Source organism: Xenia sp. Carnegie-2017, unplaced genomic scaffold, assembly GCF_021976095.1.
Source record: "Xenia sp. Carnegie-2017 unplaced genomic scaffold, XeniaSp_v1 HiC_scaffold_24, whole genome shotgun sequence".
Lineage (NCBI taxonomy): Eukaryota > Metazoa > Cnidaria > Anthozoa > Malacalcyonacea > Xeniidae > Xenia > Xenia sp. Carnegie-2017.
The window spans coordinates 7,530,297-7,551,759 of NW_025813487.1; the positions used below are offsets into that span (position 1 = coordinate 7,530,297).

The window sequence follows — 21,463 nt, forward strand, 5'->3', positions numbered from 1 at the left end:
AGTTCGGAGAGATTTTTGTATGGATCAGTTGCATACCACTGTTAGTTGGGAGAGATTTTTGCTTATATTAATTACATACCACTGTTAGTTGGGAGAGATTCTTGTATGGATCAGTTGCATACCACTGTTAGTTGGGAGAGATTCTTGCTTGGATTAATTACATACCACTGTTAGTTGGGAGAGATTTTTGCATGGATCAGTTGCATACCACTGTTAGATAGGAGAGATTCTTGTATGGATCAGTTGCATACCACTGTTAGTTAGGAGAGATTTTTGCATGGATCAGTTGAATACCACTGTTAGTTGGGAGACATTCTTGTATGGATCAGTTGCATACCACTAATAGTTGGGAGACATTCTTGCATGGATCACTTGCATACCACTGTTAGTTGGGAGAGATTTTGCATGGATAACTTTAAAAACATGTTGATGATAATATTTATTAGCAATCAAGATTATTTAATGTCAAATTGATTCGCATTGTTTTATCCATGTTGGATAGTTGAGGTTGGTAGAAAGTTTTGAAAGGCTCTCAAATTTATGATTTATGCACAATATCTACCATACATTCATTAGACTTCATTTTTGCTACTTATATAGAGTGTAAAAAAAGAAGTGAATATTTTGTGTTCTATGCAAAAAAGAAAGGTGCTCCTTCCATTGATGTGTCTGTTCTTGCATAACAATCAGAAAGGATTAAGTACTTGATTGATTGAATTTCACACTGTTAATAAGGTTTTGTTGCCATTTCAAACAAAAGAAAACGAACAGCAGGTTTTTGCTGTGCTGTCTCATTTATAGAGAATCATCAATTGTAAGAAATTCTCACTCGTGGAATAATGTATTTTACATTGTACTTTCATTTTACTTAATTAATGCTGCATTTTATGACATAATAAAAATACCATTGAAAAGTCACAAACAAAAAGCTGCTTTCTTTGCTATATTCAAAGTTAAAATGTATGTGCAAAACACAATGTTAGATGCAATGTTAGATGCACCTACAAATGTTTGATTTTTTTTTTTTACACATTTTGTAGAAGCTATATCCAGTCCATTCGATCAGCGGTTTTGAGTGGGTTAAATGCAGCAAACTTGTTATTAATAACGAATTGAATACATACTTTTAATCTTACTTAAATGTGCTCTAAGACGCAATGATAATATTTGTAATATCACCCCTAAGAGGTGAAAAACGTTGAAATTTTTGCCATGTTGGTTGCTAATTGCATTAGCAAATAAAGTCTAAACAAGATTCATAAGATAGAGAAACATACTACAATTACTTTCAGCATATATTAATTTTAGTGGATTGGATGAAAGGTTATGACATTATCCACTGACATAACTAGTTAACTTGACTTAACTTATCATAACTTGGGTGTTGAAGAAGCTTTTTAAAAAGCTGTTTACGTTTTCTGTTTCGCCTGGAGTTTCTTGGTTTACATTATTTACATATTTAACAATAGCCAATCTCTACAAGACAATTATGCAAACTTTAACAAATAAACGCCGCAGTTGCGGCTACTTTTTTGCCTTAATACCTGATTGTTGATGAAGTGACAATTTTCGTGACATATACCACACACTGACGTTATATATATATATATATCAATGTGTTAAAGACGTAATGCTGAAGTTGGAACATTTTATCATATGAATTTCTGCCATGTAAAAGGTCATCTTCTTTATCGTACTTGAAATCTTTTCAAAAGGTTTTGCCATGGCAATTTCTTTATGCACATCTGGACTGGAGACCATTTTTAAAAGGAAGGCTTTATAGAAGGATAGATACTTAATACAGAAATTATTGTTAAAGGACTTGCTGAAAAGATTATAGTCTTTTCAAATTGGTAAAAAACCCATGAATGAAATTTAAACATCTTATTGTACTCTAAAGGACACTTGTATGAAAATATTATTCTAGTGCACGTGTAATTATATGTAAATAAGTCAGGCGCTTTAGCGCATGTTATCTTGCCCAAAGACATTAGTTTCAAAATTTTGGAAGCCTTGTCTTGCATGGGTCTAATCCGACACTGTTTTTTGTTATTCATTTTTTTATCTATAAAAAATAAACAGTTTATCTTTGTAGTTTAGCAACCCACGTCAGGTCAATGTTAAACAAACCCTACAAACATCGTACTGAAATGGAAAGCAAAATAGTAAAACGTATTCACCATTCCTCAAAATGGGGAAATGTAAAAAATAGGAGTGGCAACACTGCCTCAGGCAGTACTTCATGTTAACTTGATGCAAGTTTCTTTCTCAAATACAAACGACATTTTCCCATAAGTATCTGTGTAAACTGTAAAGGTTAATATACGGGAAAACTTTACTTATGTCGGTTGAATTGAAATACGTCGTTTAACAAACCTGGTATATATGTTTTTCTGAAGTAATTTGTCGAATTTTTAACGAACATGTGCATGGTTTATGGTTGAGGGCGAGCGATGGCGAAATATTGCATACATTTGGCTTCTTGTTCAGGTAGGGGTTGAATGGTTCATGAATTAATTCTTATAATTCATCTCATGTTCGTTTTACGTTAGTACATTCATGCATGTCATTTGAGAGAAATGCGAATTGTTGTGTATAAACAAGACTGAATTCATGAAGTTGTTTTAATACTTAGTTCAACAAGGTTTGTACAACACTTCGTTGTCCTTAAAAAGTTATAAATTTATAAAGGGGTGCTTAAAGATCTTGAATTTTAAGTGTTTCGGTCAAATTTCTGTGTCTAGTTTACTTTTCGTTAATAAAGTTAACATTTTAATCAACCAACATGGCGGCTCACGTCAAATGAAAATACAACATTAATTTGAAAAAGTTCTTTGACTTTATTTTTGACATTGAGTTCTTTTGTTGTTGTATTTTGCATGCAATATTATTTTTTACTCGCCTTCAATTGTTTAAAGTACATCCTTCAAAGTCCTTGAAAAGTACTTGAATTTAAATTCTCTTGCTTTGTAGTGGGACTCTCTTAGATAAATACGTTGCGCGCTTTGCATTGCATCATTTGAGAAATTTTGCTTGTAAGAAAGTTTTTTCCTGATTTACTTGCTGGCAGCTGCAAGAGACATAGTGAAGTCGTCAAATGTAAATTATTTATCAGCGTTTTAAAATCCCAATAGTGTTTTGAGAAATGTTTTCTGTTTATGGCTTTGTTGTACATGGCTGGCCTGTGTTTCAAGTTCTTTAAACTGTCGATGACGATGGTCTGTCGCCACAGCTGGTGATCAAAGGTTAGTTCATTTTTTCCTCCGTTTTAACGTGGTCTAAAGTTTCATCAGCTTAATACATGTCTTAATGTATTACTGATAATTTTTGAAAGTTAAATTTAAATGCAGGCCGTCCTTACACAGTTCATCAGGGGGGAGGGGGTGTGTAATCCGTTCGAACAACTGGTCAAAGTACTTGTACCGAACAGACTAAAGGACAAAACCTCGACAATTTTCAAGGATGTGTTATTTTATTAATTAATATCGCAGTAATCTCAAAGTAATCACACAGTAATTGACCCAGTTCTCTTCGTACTGTGACACTGTTCATGTAATGTTTTGTTTAGTGCTCAAAAAATCTTTTTTCTTCAGACTAATCCGTACATCGTACTTCTACCGACTGCAAATCCAAATAACTTTTTCGAGTATGACACTCCCAACCCCCTCCCCACCCGCTTCATAATTTTTGCTCTGTATAAATGATATGAAATGGTTTAAAAATGGTATGAAAATTATCAATACAACGTGTGCGAAAATTGATCAAAACCTGAGTTCGCATTATTGTTATATTATAAAAAGACGGAAAAATATTATTCATATTTGCACTGACATCTGCAAATCACGGAGACGTTTGTTAGAACTCTCAAGCAGATCAGATCATAAACTCGGTTTTTATAAGCTTGTTAAGAGTGAAAGTGGCTATGCAAACGCTGGGAAAAATTATTGCCTTAAGTTGAATGTTGTAACGCATAAAGGAATTTTCGTTTTAATGATATATGGATAGCCTTTTCATACACAAACGTACCTTCTCTTGACTCTTGTGTTGTTCTTTGACGTCAATTGACATACTAAGACGTCATCAATCCGATGTAAGTACGGACGAAATTTTAAATGCTTGGAGATGCCCTGAAAGTCGACTCAGTGAAGTTCAAAATGAGTCATTTACGACATAGTTTCTTTTAATTGGTATAGTGTTGTTGTCGACGATCAATTTTCATGAAAACTATTGAACAAAAGAATGACTGTAAGATTGTTTTAATAAAAGCAAGTGCTTCACAATTTTTCACTGTTTGTTGGTGGAATAACATTTTTTCATAAAATAAAAATGTATTAACAGGATGTAGTATTCAATCAATTACATTGCTATTGGGATCTGTCGAAAAGTATATCAAGAAATTCTACTTAATCTCCACCATCAATGTGCATTAGTTACGTAGTACACACATCAATAATCTTTGAATGACAATTAGCTTACTGCTCTTTTGAAAACGTGACGAATATTACTTATAGCGAAAGAAGACAACCAGTCAATAGAGAGATTTAGCAAACACGACGTATCGTCTAAGACGCCGTGAAAATGGCGTAAGTATGGCGTGGCTCCAACCATATATGGGATAATCACGCCATTTTTACGTCATTTTCAGGACGTCTTAGACGATACGTCGTGTTTGCTAAATCTCTCTAATATAAGCGCATTTGGTGTTAATGTTACGAATTGTTGTTTAACTTTATTTTATCGGAAAAGTGGCAAAGGCAGCTCGCTTTTTTAGTTTGGAGTTAAGCAATAGACTACTATGTGAGAAGAGTAACGTGTCTACAGCCATCATGACGTTACTCTATTTGGAAGCAATTAAACTACGAAGTCGGTTCATGTGCTAGTCATACACCATAGCTTATAAGTCGTACACTACAAAGACAGCTCATTAAAATTCTACAGAGCAATGTTCATAATGTATAGACAGATCATAAACTTATCTTCATCAGTTTTTAACCATGTTAAATGTTAATTTAAATGACACTTTAAGTTGCTGCAATTATACGATGAGCTTTTAGACAACTGATGAAATACTGGTAACCTCTCGGAGTTTTTGAAAACTTGATGATTTCTATTTCACTTTGCCAAAAGAAGTTTGTAGTTTCACTAATGTATTTACCATTTTACTCTGATCTTAAAGCTACCACACGTACACTTAGCGTACCTAATTTTATATTTGTTTACAGGAAAACGATTGCAATTCGTTTTATATGAAATACAAGTTTGAGTTGGCTTAACTACATACCAACATTCGTTATGCACGTTAATATTTTTAATTAAATTCTTTGAATTAAATGAATTACACATTGACTAGCACATACTAATTTGAAATATGTATTAAAATATTCATAAACTAAGATAAATACTATCAAAATTTGCATTAAGAAAATATGCATCCACAAACATTTGACATTATAAAATATAAAAATAAAAAGAAATTAATTTATTCAAGCCAAATCTTTTTTTCCTTAGAGGCTCACAACTAACTCGCTTTTATGGTCTCCCCAAAAACTTCATACACATAGAGAAAACTATAATGCCCCTCCAATTCAACCTATAGTCTCGTCCACCAACTCATAGAAATTTAATCTCTCCAAGTGCTTATGCACTCTACTTAACCCTGTCATACACAACGATTACACTACATCAGATTGTTTTACTTTTGTTAACAAACTACACGCCCAAAACCACAACAACTACTACTCCGTTTCTTTTGACGTCTATTTTAAATGTCTTATAAGTCAATTGTTATATTAACTGTCACAATTCACGAGGTGTCACGTCATCATCAGACAACCAATCAATTTCGTCGAAGAGAAAATCATCATCTGGGCCATTGTCTTGCCCAGTCTCTTGAAGTGGCAAACGAAGTAAACGCCTTTCATCATGTTCAGTGGCTTGATTTTCTGAGACATTCTGCCTTTCGTTGTAATGAGTGTCCATCGATCGTAGAGTGGATGGCTCTGTGTTGTCATTATGTATGTCAGCACTGCATGAATTGGATGATGACTCGTGAGAGGAAAAATTGCTTGATGATTGAACTAGAGAATACTCGGAGTCGTTATTAGATGATACCAAATTGGATGACTGGGGCTGGGAAGACTCAGAAAACTCACTGTCCGAGGAGTTTTCATCAGACGAGTCCACGTTCGATGATTGGTCTTCAGAAGATTCAGGAAACTCACTGTCCGAGGAGTTTTCATCAGACGAGTCCACGTTTGATGATTGGTCTTCAGAAGATTCAGGAAACTCACTGTCCGAGGAGTTTTCATCAGACGAGTCCACGTTCGATGATTGGTCTTCAGAAGACTCAGAAAACTCACTGTCCGAGGAGTTTTCATCAGACGAGTCCTCATCAGAGGATTCTGTATGAGATGAATGATCTGAATAATATTCATCTTTATCAGTATGGCTATCACCCGCTGCGCACTCTTGAGATATGTTATTAGTCATTGTTGCTTTCTAAATGAGGAAATATTGTTTGGTTATATTTAAAAATAAAGAATTTTTTAGTAAAAATGAAAAATGTTAAATCGTAAATGATTATTTATTTTAGCTGTCAACGTTTTAGCCGTTTTCCATATCAAAAATGATAGACTGATAAAAATATTGATCTTATAGTTGAGATCTTAAGCTTGAGAATAATCGTGGTCTCTCAAGCTAACTGTATTGTTGCACTTTTGCTGTATTGCTGAGGTTTTTCTTTTTTCTTGCCGAATTATTTTTCTTCACATGCTACATAATTGACGAATTCTTTAGCAAACTCTGATGATTTGACAAAATTCAACATGATTTATAAAATAACGTTCTTAACTTTCAACATTTTAATATCACCCCTACAATCAGTCTGCCGCCATGCATGGTGTTAACTGTCTCACAAATCAGTATTATACGGAAGCCTAGTCTTTCCTGCAATCTGATTGGCTGTTGCATCAAATATATAAAGTCAAAAAGAAAATATATGTCGTCGGTACACTTTGTAATGAGCAAAAACATTCTTAAAGAAAGAATATGTAAGGTTTAATTAAAAAAGATATGCAATTTCATGAGAACAAGCTTCGTTGACTTATATCGTTATTAACTTTAAATCTCTAAAATGACATGACGTCATTATAACAATTTCTTTGTTTTGTTTTACGGAGACAGCAGGATATGAGCTGAGAAGGACATTGTGTTAATACAAACGATAAACTGACACTTTAAAATTGTGCATACTTTTGCAATTTAAATGTTCGATGTAAACGAACGAATGTACCGATTTTTACCGAATCTTACATATTTTTCGACTTTAAAAATAATCGCTGCTAATTTATATTACGAGGTACAAAAATACACTCGACAATTTCAAAAAATAGATGAAAAAACACACTCCAATAAGCATCATCTTGTAAACTCAAGATTTCAGTTATAATAGCAAGAGACAAGATTTAAAGCAATATTTCGACTTTATTTCAAAGTCATTATCAAGCTAAGTGATTTTTTAAAAAGAACTTGTTATTTTTTCCTAATTCCTTGATCTAATTGTGAATAGTAACACTCTCCGTCCACACGTATCCGGATTCGTTCGTATTTGTCCAGACTTGTTGCGGTTACGCTTAATATACAAATCAGTGGTTATAATATACATATCACGTTTGCCAACTTTACATATTCAATTTATCAATTATATCGTCTACTTAGTAATCTTATGGTCTCACTACTGCTAGTTTGCTGTATGTTTTATTGATTATGTTATCTGTGCATCTTTTAACTGTTGCACAGTTTCTCTTAACGTTGTGAATTATTTAATATTTTCTTTCCTTTCGTTATTAGAAGCAGGAAGTCGAATTTCGAAATCTAGCTGGAATCTGGTCTAATAATATATTAATCATATGCGACCACCAGCGGAGTTAGCTCATTGTTGTTGCATAAATTGATGAGAGAAATGCGTGGCATGCTTGGGCGATATAAAGGATTCTGTGTTAGTGACAGTGTGATGTTTCTTGTTTGTCTCGTCGAGTGAATTCGAAAACGTTCAATTGGGGACACATGTCTCACGAATACTAGCAAGTATTCAGATTCGAGCGATAATGATACGTATGTTGGCTCGAAGGTATATTCAAAAAATTGAGCGTTCGGTTGCTCCAAGGTAAAACTTTTATTGTTCATTGCCTTCAACAATTGTCAGCAGAAACGTCTACATAAGGCCAAAGCAACAATAAGGTAAAATATTTTTTTCATTATTTATTGTATTTTAGTTTAACGTCGAATATTGTAGTAGGACTACCGCTAAGGTTGTCGAAACGTCAGTCAACAACAACAAAAACAGTCCTTCTCAGGACTTTATTAACCTGAATCTTTACAAAGTTAATACATCATTCTCTCATAATCTCTGCGGCCAGTCTTTGCCATTCAAGATATTTTGAAATAAGTGAAATTGCGAATAAGTAAATAAAATGAATAGATTTCCGAATCGCATGGTTGCACACAATAGTCTCCTGCTGAGTGTTAATATTTTCATTGCTCCCAAGAAGACATTTCATCTAAATTGAGCAAATGACTCAACGTTTTGCTAAACAAATGCGATCAGTTTCAGCGTATATAAGATTCGTTGAAAATTCATAAAATTATCCATCGATAAAGTTCGTGTGAAAAGGGGCCACATCCATATTCATGTTGCCGCATATGGCGCGATTTTTAGGTGGGGTTCTCGACGTTATGCTCGTCATTTGCATGGAAATTTGACTGATTAAAAAGATCAAAGATGAAAGTGTTTGTATTCATATAAAATAGTGCATATTGCAGTTAACAATATATATTATTAAAATTATATAACAATCTCAAGAATCCAAGCGTGGTTTAGGCCCGGTTCAAACGTCGCATTTTACATGCGCCAAATCAAATGCGAGAATTATGTGCATGTAAAATGCGACGTTTGAATCAATTAAATTCGACGGATTTTAATTTAATGCGACTTTAGTCGCATATTCGACTGAGTTAGTCGAATATTCGACGGAAATTCGATGTTGATTCAAACGTCGCATTTTACATGAGCCGAATTTAATGCATAATTTATTTTAAGATATTTCTAAGCAAAATCAATTATTTCCATGCTAAATGCCATGCGCAAAGTTGTAAAACATGGCGGCGGCGAGTGATGGTAATGGCCCTTGTATTTCGTGCACAAGTTTAACAAAATACACTTGTTTAAAGTGCAAAAAATTTATATGTACAAGGAAAGTTTCCTCGAGATACACGAAATGTTTTTTTGAATCAGAATAAATACTCCAAACTTTCTTCCACCAGCCGGAATTTCTATCTTGTCTTCGACATGATCGATAAGGAGGGCTACGTATGAAGGCTTTTTTTTGACCAATTAACGGTAGAAAAACATGGGAAATTTGCAGAAGCTGCCGTCTCGTTTCTAATAGTTTATTTGCTGTAACATGCATCAATATTCGTCTTTTCCTATTAACACGAATCATATTTGAAATGCATAAACTCAACATTTTTCTGTTCGCCATTTTAGGAAATTAGTACAAGAAAATGAATAAACTATGAAAAAGTGGAAGCATAACTATAATAAATGCGACTATTAAATTCAACATCTGAATCAAACTACGCATAAAACTATTTTAGTCGACTAAAACTCAGATTTGATTTGGCGCATGTAAAATGCGACGTTTGAACCGGGCCTTAATAAAAAAACACATGATATGATTGGTCAAATTTAAACATATAACAATCTTAAGAATCCAAGCGTTTTGTCAATTAAATTTGGGAATTTTTCCGATGTATTATAAAATGCAAATAGATATCACTAGCCCATGTCTGTTCACTTATAGATTCAGGGGTATGATGTCATTTGTGATAAGATCGAATATTGTTCATTTGGCCCAACTTTTTGTTCTGAGCACAAATGATGTTATACCAGGGTTTCTATATGTGAACAGACAAAGATTATTTAATCTGTATGTAAAAAAGTGCATAAATACTTCTATTTATTTGGTCAAAAACACCTCCTCCATTCATTTGACACCTCACTTGCAACATCTAAAAACTGAAATGATTCTAAACAGTATGTGTTGGTCAAATTTGGACTTACTGAAGTTTAATGCCATCTCTGGGGGCTATGTAGGGATGAGTGGGATGAAAAGGTAACTTCAATTTAACATACTGTGTCAACATGAATATGGATGTGTTACCCCTTAATTGTCCACTTCCCCTGTTTCATTGCAATAAATAGTGTGGTATGTATATTAACATGTGGCCCGTATATTAACATGTGGCCCGTATATTAACATGTGGCCCCATAAATAGTTTCCTGTATTTGAAACAAAATTCTGTGTGCAGCTGAGGTTTAGGAGTAATAATTGAATAAAGTTTTAGTTTAATTGATAACTAAAGTATCATTTATTCTAAGTCTTGTGTTTGTATGTGTTGATGTATCCTACTGTATATAATTAAGTATGGAAAGGTTGATTTTGTTGAAAAGTTTGATAAATGTTTCAAACGTCAAACTTAGCATGTGCCGATTGCATTAAAAAAAAGGAAATGAGATGAACTTTTTCTATATCTTATGTTCTTAATGCATTTGGCACATTTAAAGTTCAACTCTTAAAAAAGATATAAGTTTAAATATAGTCATTCACTGCATTTTAGAAAATACAATGAAAGAATAATATAAATTTCTCATATTGGCAGTCATACACCATTCATGTTTGACAAGCTTTATGTTAACATAGTGCATTTTTTTTGGAATGATACGCAGGCATTTCATGTGCAACTTTATCAATAGAAATGAAAAACTTACATGTTACTTTTGGTATAATTATCTCAAAATGGTGCATTGAGCATGAAAATGGTATGTGTTCATTTAAGCTTGATTCTCAAAAACAAGAAAAACAGAACAGTTTATTCAAGTTCATTGTCTTCATGACACCAATAAAATTTTCAATGTGCATAGGATTATGCTTCAAGTTTAATGAATGAAGACTGAAGAGTATCAAATCCAAGTACAAAGGAATTATGTTGGAAGGATATTTTTTTCAAGTGATAAGCCCTTCCCAAAATTGGATGGATGCTAATGACACTGAATCAGAACTGTACCTGGAGTCTCAGAATTTACTATTTTGGATTAAGAATACTGATGAAGAAAAATTGGTTGTGGGCACAGCATTCGAATCTTTGTATTTAAATCTTATCAAGTACTATCAAAGGTAGGTGCAAGTCCTTTTGAACACATTTTCCACATTTACATATGGACAAATTCAAATTTTCAACATCTGGCATGCATTCTCAAACAACTTGGGAGAAAGCAATTTACATGAAAGATTATCACATTCCTAAACAAGTTTATTTTTTGCAAAGAGATTTACAGTTCACAAGAAAATGTTTCGAACAATGTAAAAATTTAAGGGTTGAAATAAAAAGATAGGTGTTGTAGCAATGTGTGAATTAACAGTGTGCAATGTGCAATTTGCACATTGTTTTAGCTAAAATGAAAACAATTGTTCATCACTTTTTCAAACGATGTGCAAAAATCAGCGGTTATAACGAAAAACACTGTCGTAAATCGTATGAATTTGTTCACATTTAAAAATATTAATTTAGCAATTAGCGTTATATAATAATTAATGTAATATTGATTTAATTATGGCTCTAAAGAAACACTTTTGTCGAAAAAATTGCACATTGTTTTTTCTGAACTAATTTGCACACTGGTGTGTAGCGATTCTTGAGTGAAAACAATTATTTAATTCATTTATGTGGTTCATATCTAATTTCACAAATATTCACTAATTCAGGTACAGATTTGTCAGTATAAAACATACCTTAATAATACAATTGCCTTTTTTAAACTATGACATATTTATTGCTTTTGTTAAAAAATATTTTCGTTTTCAAGTAATTAGTTAATGATTGTATACTGAAAATATTTCATCTTATGATTTTTGTTTACCATTGTACTTTTCATTCCAGGGACTTGTGACTGAAGTTCAATGAATTTGTATTACTGTGTCTGTGGGCTGTATTTGGTTAACTTTAACTGTGTATTTCAAAAAAATTGCAAAAGATGTTCAAAACTCATATGGAACTGAAAATGGCATATGGTATGTGTTTCATTTAAAACTCTATTTAATTAAAGGGAAATGGCAATATGTTTTTTATAATTATTACAGTACATTACCCCTAAATATGAAAAAAACCCCAAAATTTGTCATTGCTGTCCTTTGGGTGGAAAGATTCGTCTCTTTTTTCATTTAAATCATAGCGTGTTCGTCACCAACTTGTAAAGATTTTTATTATCCTAATTTCTTCATGCTTTAGCAAAATGACATCACAACAGGGTTAGCGTTCCTTGGCAAATACAAGTCTTGTGTATATATGTTAACATATAGCCATGTATTGTTCGGTTTATTACTTTAATAGCAGCACTGAAAAAAATCCCGACAAAAAAATTCACTTTTTTAAGTTCCTAAAACAATTTATGCCCTGTTGTGACATCATGCATATTTCCATAATAGCTTGTTTTTGAATTAAAGATGGCTTCCTTTCTTCAATTTTATTTATATTCAAATTGATTCAAAGGAGAGCTCTATAGAGAATTATGATGTCATATAAAATTCATTCTTTAATAAATATCTTAAATATTTGTTGGTAATGAAAAAAAAAGTTGGTTGCCATTCCCCTTTAAAAAATATTAATTTGGACTTTATTTCATCCGAAGTGTACTTGACTACTATTTTTGCAGTTGCAGCAATAGAAGCATTCTGATAAATTTTGATCAATTCATTACCTTATGTTTATCAGTTGATAAACTGAGTTCTTCAACAAAACTCAATGAAAAACCCTTAACATCCTGTTTGGGATCAACCACTCATACCATGTCCATTTTTTGAATTAGCCAATCATGTTAAAGCTTTGTGAATCACTCTGTGTCTTGATGCATTTGGGAATTATGATTACCTCAAAATGCAGCAATTTCTTACCAATAAAAAATTTTTTATGAAATTAAGAAGTTGCATTTGGTTGCTGGCTGAAATTGAAACCTAAATTCAGATGTTATATTAAACAAATATAATGACGATCATAAAGATTTTACCATTGACAGCCATCAAAATAAATCGTTAGCGCCATAAATACACTCAATATCAGCCCCCAATGATCATAGCTTCTGGTGATTGCCACAATTTCATCAACAGCTCTTTCATTTTACAAAATTTCAGCATTTAAAATCATTTATACTGAATTAAATTTAATCCAAGCTTTTTCAGTGTCAGAGTGATTCACTAAGCTTTGACATGATTGGTTTAATAAAACAACACATGATATGATTGGTCAAATTTAAACAGGAGGAAGTTAAGTGTTTTTCAAAGAGTTTTGTTGAGAAACTTCAAAGATCATTTCCGGTATGCTTCTATTGCTGCAACTTTAATAATTCCTTATTACAAAGGCAAATAAGTCTGTGTTCTACAAATAAGAAGAATCCACCTTTACCTTAATTGTAACCATTGTACCAGGCTTTGTCATAGTACTATGGTTTTGTTTCTTTTAGAACTCATAATTATTACCATTTTGCAATTTTTTCCAAAAGTATTCGACAGACACAACAATTTATTGATGGTCTCCATAACATTAAACATTGTGAACTTATCATAATATTGCTGTGGTTTACTTTATTTTTAATGTTGTCATCGCTTAAGGCCATAGGAAAATTATTTTAGTCAATGGCCAACATGAGTCACCAAAGATGCAAGCTTTAACTATGGGTGGTCAGTTGGTGTTTCGTTTTGAAAATTTTAGTTTTCAACTTTCTGTTTGTCAGCATTAAATTTATCGCATGTTTTTCACTCAAATATGATATTCATAAGATCTTATGATTACATAAAACATGTTTTTGTTATATTTTCACCATCCTAGCCAATGCCAGGCTAGCTTTTGTAGACTTCAGTATAGTTATTGTATGGTGGTCGGTGGCCACAAAACTACACTAAAGTAGCACAACAATTTCAGAAAAGTTTCACAGTTGTTTGAAGAAAAATCGTGTTTGAATTTTGCAATTCCATTTAAAGTTGGAGAAATCAATATTCAAGTGCATGCTTTGCTCATGGTTAAAAATAGGAATACAAATAAATCAGCAGCCAAGGTATACACTCTACAGAAAAGTTAACTTACCAAGCTCAATCACTCTATTCTTTGAGCTTTGCGATTGAGCTGGGACGCATAAGGATTCAATCTTCCTCTGCAAAGGAAACAAAAACAGTATACATTGTGCAACTGAAGTTTCTGTGCACTACATTCACTTAAAAATTCACTTTAAAGTATGACGATTATTTAAGAAGTAATAATTTTATTTGTCAAGTAGTTAGCCTGTGATCATTTACTTTACTTGTGTTTTTTTTAATTTCAGGTAGTTGTTGTTATAGTATGGTGGATTTTTACTAACTCACATCTTGTGATCTATGAAGGATAAAGCTCCAAAAAACATCATATGGTATGTGTATGTTTCATTCAAACTTCATTCTCAAAACCTGAGTCAAACTTTTCAACTATGAAAACATTGGCTACAGCGATATGCCATATTTTTTTTTGGGTGGGGGCTCATATTCATATAATCGGTTTTCAAGAGAAACTAATAAAATAGAACATGCCAATTGAATATTAGCCACCCTCTATCCAACCCAATTATCGGTCTTCCGTGGTCACTGATGCCTTATTTTTCAAAATTACTTACATGTTTGTAAATGTTGTTGTTGACTGACGTTTCTATCGTTCATACGTTTTGCAAGCAATGTCAGACGCATACGCTTACAAATACGGCTAACCTGAAGTTTAATCCTCATTTGACTCTGAAAATGACTACCGCTAAGGTTGTCGAAACGTCAGTCAACAACAACAAAAACAGTCCTTCTCGGGAGTATACCAACCTGGACGATCTACATTTACAAACATGTAACGATACTCCCGGGCTCAAACCATTTACAAATTTACTTACATAAGGTATGCTTCCAGACCATACATATTGACATTGTAGCAGCCTTATTCTGTTTATACACATAAGTTAGTGGTGGAACCTCATTCCATCCCAAAATCTAAAATCTCCCATAAAAAAATAAAAAAAAACTCACAGTTATGTCTTTTGTTCTAGGAATCCTAATGTATACTTGTTCTTGATCAGTGTAGATGGCCTTGCAAGCACGATTTACAACATTAGATACAGTAGAAAGTTCGTAGAAAGATCGAAAGTTTTTGTGACTGTGTTGTTTAAAATTTTGTTGTTTGAGCAATCGAGCTCGTAGTTCGCGTGTTCACACCCCCCTTAAATTATGATTCGAAGGGGTGTGTGCACAGTATAGACTGGATTATATATATCGTACCACATATACGTAGAGTATAGTATGAAAATTGAAGCCGGAAGACGGCTCATTTGCATATGTTTTATCGGTCCAACTTTGTAACTCTTTATGGGGCGCCAGATGTGTTTATTATTTAACCTATTGACTTTAATCTGGTTATTTCAAATAACCAAATTAATTTTTAGATGGAAACTTTCGAGCGAAATACATAACCACCGTATGGACATCAACAGTCCACTCCCCCCTGAATAGGTGCAATATTTTGCTGGATTCTGGAATTCATTTCACGGTAGAGCCACATTAGTTGCATTGTGAAAACTTTAACTTCATTGCAATCTTTGTTTCAATTTATTTTTTTACATGCACTAATATGCAATGCGTTTATGTTCTTACATAGCAGCGAACACAACTGTTGCTTCTTGTATTTATATCTTCCTGGCATTTTATTATATTCAAGAATAAACTATGTTTGTTTGCGAGAAAATATACTTTACCTAACAAATTGATCCCAGCACAGCGTCCAAATCGTTAGATAGCGTGACGCTCTGTTTAATGCTAATAATACTGCTGTAGCACCGCCGACCTAATTGTTTTTAGCGATAATCATAATAAACAGCAAGAACGTACCGTACATAAAGTATAAATACAAGAAACAAAAGTTTCCCCGCTAATATGCAAGAACACTACCGCTTTGGGTATTCGTGCATGAAATGCAAATAAACTGAAGCAAGGATTGAAAGAAAACAATGAAGTTTAATGTTTTACAATGCAAGTATGTAACTGTAAAATGAATGTTTGTATAAATTGTTGTTGTGATTATTCAGGGAGGAGCAGACATTGGTAAAAGATGTGGTATCATTTAGATCGTAGCGTTCCATCGGCTGACGAGATTTTGGTTATATATTATAAAATAAAACAAATAATACCAAATAGCCTTCGCCAGTAAGAGAAATAATAAAAACATTTAACTGACACTGAAAAAGTACCATCAAATGGAAAGAGACCAAATCGACTAAGTATTGGAAAGTGAAAGCAGTAAAATATATGCAAATGAGGCCATTTTGGCTTCAATTCATATAAAGTATATAAATTACACAAATTTAGCCCAAAAGGCATCATTTGACGAAATATTATTTAATTTTTTCTATTCACCCAATTTCTAAATGGTCTATGAACATGGTTAAAATCACATTTTATGTTTCCAATTAAAATCAATCACTTTTGCATTATAATTTATCATCATGAGCGGTACTGTACACCGCGCGTACTTGTGTGAAGGGCAGCCTGTCAATCAAACACATAGCACAACTAAATTTTTAATATAAACATATAAATATATATAATATTGCAAACATATAATATCATATCAAATCATTTAAGAATATTCTAGATTGCTACTTTTTCTATTGACCAGTCAACCCTGTCTGCGTTACGTCATTGATTAGACTAGATGTCACATGACTTTGCTCATGATTCCAACCATAAATTCTTTGTCATTTTGACTTCAAACACTAAATCTTCAACAACTTGTTTTTCAGAACAATTTCATGACGAGTATAAGATGTCGTTCACTCGACCGACTTTTCAACAAACACATCACTTGTATATATTTGCATTAACGTGACTACTGTGTAACTAATAGGGAGTTTTAGCAAGAGTACGACTACGATTACGAGTACGAAATTTGACCGTGTAAGAGAATGGCACGAGGAAGGTTGTTGTCGTTGTCGCTTCGTCAAAATTAAGTTTTAGCTGTAAACAACAGAACGAGTCTTTTTATTGTGTAAAACACCGACGTTTGCGAAGCAGCTACGGCTCTATTTGTCAATAATGATATCAAAGAATCAATAATACTGGTTTTGCAAGAATATAGGACTCTTTAGACTGAAAAATCTTCACTATTTTAAGTTTTATGTACGATATATTTGTACTATTTTATTGCTGTTTACCTTTCACTTTGCGTAAGAAATACATGAAAGTTTTGGAGGTCATATTTTCCTTTTTAATGTACATCTGCGCTCAAATAGGGTTCTAAATTAAAGCCTGGATGCTCCAAAATAGTACTGTAAACTAATTTCTTGCAGAATGAAGAAATATACATACTTTCTTTGCTTAAAAAGACATCGTAGTCGCGACTACGAATTTTTTACAAAACATCGTACTCAGATTGATGACGGCTACGTGTTTTTGTTGTCGCAACAACGATTACGCGCCAGAATGACGTAAATCGTACTCGTAGTCGTACTCGTAGTCTTTGCTAAAACTCCCTAATTTTGGGGGTACTGTTGGGTACCTGTGTACAGGCAAATAGGGAGTTTTAGCAGAGCTTACGAGTACGACTACGAGTACGATTTACGTCATTTTAGCGCGAAAACATTGTTGCGACAACAAAAACACGTAGCCGTCATCAATCTGAGTACGATGTTTTGTAAAAATTCGTAGTCGCGACTACGATGTCTTTAAAGAAAGTAGGTATATTTCTTTATTCTGTAAGAAATTAGTTTACAGTACTATTTTCGAGCATCCAGGCTTTAATTTAGAACCCTTTTGAGCGCAGATGCATTAAAAGGAAAATATGACCTGCAAAACTTTCATGTATTTCGTACGCAAAGTGAAAGGTAAACAAACAATAAAATAGTACAAATATATCGTACATAAAACTTAAAATAGTGAAGATTTTCAGTCTAAAGAGTCCTATATTCGCAAAACCAGTATTACCGAGTCATTGATATCATTATTGACAAATAGAGCCGAAGCTGCTTCGCAAACGTCGGTGTTTTTAATAAAAGGCTCGTTCTGTTGTTTATAGCTAAAACTAAATTTTGACGAAGCGACAACGACAACAAACTTCCTCGTGCCATTCTCTTACACGGTCAAATTTCGTACTCGTTCTCGTAGTCGTACTCTTGCTAAAACTCCCTAATGACGTAATATACTGAACCCACGCATCAAATTTCAATATGGCGTCTGTGCTCCGATCTCTCGATTTAGCTGCAAGTCATCACATAAAAATTCTTGATTTGCAAAGAAAAAGATTGGACTCGCTGAAATCTTGCAAACAAGCCGATTAAACGACTATACTAATAACCTATGGTAAGATATTGAAAGACGTGCATCTGCGATTCGTCTAACTGGCAAATGCTGTAAAGTTTTCAATGATGCATGATTCATGGCTTAGTTTTTCAAATAATAAAGACAATATATATTTATTAAATATCATGCTCTTATTAAAACCCGCAGGCAAGCTTTTAAATGTAACAACAAATAAATTTCTGTCAATTACATTTTCAGTTAACTGTCGACAAGCATGTCAGTGTTGTATCCATTGAACTAAAATAGATGGAAGTCTACACGTCTGTCGATATTTTGATGCCAGAGAGCCCACTCTTTCCACACAATATAAACGCACGGCCGATAGAAGCGAAGGAAAAGATAACTTGTATGATTTACAAATCTCCGAAAACAAAACAAAAGCCCTTTTTTATTTGGCAAACAAAACTTTTCAAATAAAATTTAACATTAAGCATACACAACTTTTCGGCAATTAAAGTTTGGTAAAGAAAGCCCTAGCTTTTATCTATTACAGGCAGCCTTCCTTCTATGATAGTTCAGCGGTATGAATGTTTTATGCAGTGCGGTGTTTGAAATTAAATGAAGATATGATCTTCGCACTTTGCTGGACAATTTAAGCAATCGTCTCAGGACCTGAAAAAATCAGGTGACTGATTAATAGTTCAGTGGTGTTATCACAGTTCTCTTTGCTCCAATTTTTGCACGATTTTATACTTTACTAAGCAGTTTGGTGAGAGGATACAAATTGAACAGGTGACGTAGCCTGTTTCATTTTTTCAAAGATTATGATTTTTTTTCACCACTTTCAAAGAGAAAGCAGTTTTGGTGTGCTAGTGAGGTCTATTAAACCAGACGGCAGCTACGTACCATACGCTTTAGTAAATTTTATTTTGAATTTGAGACCAACGCCCGTTTTCTAAAAGCTCTCTCACGCTAATCGGGTTCTCTCTAATTAATAGCAGAGTGATTTCTTCTACAATTGCAAGATTTTGCTAAAATATTCCAATAGAATAAGCTTCCACATTTACATGAAATGTTTTACGAGCAGTATGTGAATTATTTCTGCAATGCTCAGCAATATATCTCGTTTTGCCCGAGTTATATATGTTTTAACAGACTGACTACGGGATAGTTCCTTTCCTATTCTCTCAAAATGATGTCTGAATATGAGTAGCTACTCAAAATAAACTCCTTTCTCACTTCTTAATCATAAATGCATGTGCGTTGATACAAACTTTTATTATACGCACGCAGCAATACGCAGATGTTCATTCTTTCCAGCAAATTTCCTTTAGTGCTGGCAAGAATTGTATTTTTTTAATGAACATTAATGATAAAACACCCATTAAGAAATTAAAATTACATATATGTCAACTAAATCTATTTCATTATATATTACGTATTGTTTGCTGGGTAGTACTATTTATCTAAAGATCTATTTATTTTGCTGTTTTCTAACTGACTAAGAAAATCATCTTCAACGGACTCCTCCTTATGCACTGGAAAATACATTTCGTCATCATCTAGATCATCATTAAGATAACTTCTCCCTAAGTCAAAAGAAAAGTCATTTGATTCGCAATTCTATAATTACTACACGAGGATTCATGTTTAGATATGTTTTGATAAGTCGTTGGTCCATGATTTGGCATGGCAGTATACTCACCATCAGATGTCTCTTGAATAGGCAAAATAAGGTGGAACTCATCGGCTGAATTAGATCCATTATTGTAACCAACCATTCTACTTCTACATATAGAAAGTTTCAAAAGTACGGTTAAGTTTTGTAATATAAAGGATGTCTCGAATAAAGTACAAAATATTGATTAAATCACGAATGGCAATATATTGGTGTTTTATTGATATAGTGAATGATTTAAACCCGTGAGTATCGTTACATTTTGTATGTAGTCTTTATCCAGCTCACAGTCCTAGGGCCGGTTGCACAAAGCCTGGATAGTGTTATCTATTGGATAGCGAAAATTTTCAAACTTGTAAAAAAAGCGTTTATATTTTTCTTACGACAAAGAAATTTTGTAATCTTCGAAAGAATATTTTATTTCAGTGATTGCACAGTTCAAATCGTATATTTTTCTCTTATGAGAGATTTTATGAGCGTTCAGAAAAACTTGCTATCCAGTGGATAACGCTATCCAGGCTTCGTGCAACCGAACCCTGCCGCAAAAAAAAGAAATTGTTTCATTTTCAATGACTTTGACGCTGATCTGAAGTATTTATACATTCTTGGAACTTTTGTTGCCTTTAAGCATCCGGGGAGTTTTATTGCGCACCTTTTGAACGGCTTTAAACTTCTTGACTGTTTTCTGATATTTTTGACTCTGAAGATGACTACCGCAAAGGTTGTCGAAACGTCAGTCAACAACAACAAAAACAGTCCTTCTCATGACTTTATTAACCTGGACGATCATCATTTACAAACATGTAACGATCCTCCCGGGTTTAAACCATTTACTTTATTGACTGTTTTCTTTGTCACACCTGCAAAAGTACGAGAATCAAATAATTCTTTAAATTTCAGTAACATTGGTATTTCATAGATATGTGTATAAAGGGTCCATTTCCATATACTAGTAAGGGCCCACGTACCATGGCACAATGTCCACTCTTGGGCATGTCCGAATTCAAGAAAAGTTAAATTTTTTGGTTAGTTTCCTTACAATAAGTTATAGCACATCCTTTCCAATTTAGAAAGATGACTTGCTGAGCTTAAAGTTTTTATTATCTAGAAATATTCTGGGTTTTTTTTACAAGAGCATAAGGTAAAAAGTATTGATTAAAGTCACATTTACTTCAATGGCACGCTTTGTTATCTGGGAAAAAATTCCGGCATTTGTACCATAAACTTAAATTAATTCTATTTTTATACCATAATTTCCTATGCAAGCTTATGTACATTCTGTACTAGTACTATTCACACGATACTGGACTCATACCGTGTCGGAATCGAAATCCAATCATGAATCCAATCCGATGAAGCAAAAAAATTAAAATAAAAT

General features: G+C 33.2%; 1 protein-coding gene and 2 long non-coding RNA genes across 3 annotated transcripts; 1 reads left to right on the forward strand and 2 right to left on the reverse strand.

The window, feature by feature from the left end:
• Nucleotides 1–5,195: 5,195 nt before the first annotated feature.
• Nucleotides 5,196–14,254, reverse strand: LOC124450675 (dentin sialophosphoprotein-like). The gene is made up of 2 exons (XM_047001309.1): nucleotides 14,194–14,254; nucleotides 5,196–6,498 (listed from the first exon to the last, which is right to left on the reverse strand). The coding sequence occupies exon 2, from the start codon at nucleotides 6,487–6,489 to the stop codon at nucleotides 5,797–5,799; it is 693 nt and encodes a 230-aa protein (XP_046857265.1). The 5' UTR covers nucleotides 6,490–6,498; nucleotides 14,194–14,254; the 3' UTR covers nucleotides 5,196–5,796.
• On the forward strand, nucleotides 7,985–15,459 carry LOC124450679. The gene is made up of 5 exons (XR_006950165.1): nucleotides 7,985–8,238; nucleotides 10,982–11,234; nucleotides 11,998–12,128; nucleotides 14,429–14,512; nucleotides 15,167–15,459. It is a non-coding gene; the product is annotated as an uncharacterized LOC124450679 (long non-coding RNA).
• A 4,289-nt stretch (nucleotides 15,460–19,748) lies between these two features.
• Nucleotides 19,749–20,197, reverse strand: LOC124450682. The gene is made up of 2 exons (XR_006950169.1): nucleotides 20,113–20,197; nucleotides 19,749–19,996 (listed from the first exon to the last, which is right to left on the reverse strand). It is a non-coding gene; the product is annotated as an uncharacterized LOC124450682 (long non-coding RNA).
• Nucleotides 20,198–21,463: the final 1,266 nt, after the last annotated feature.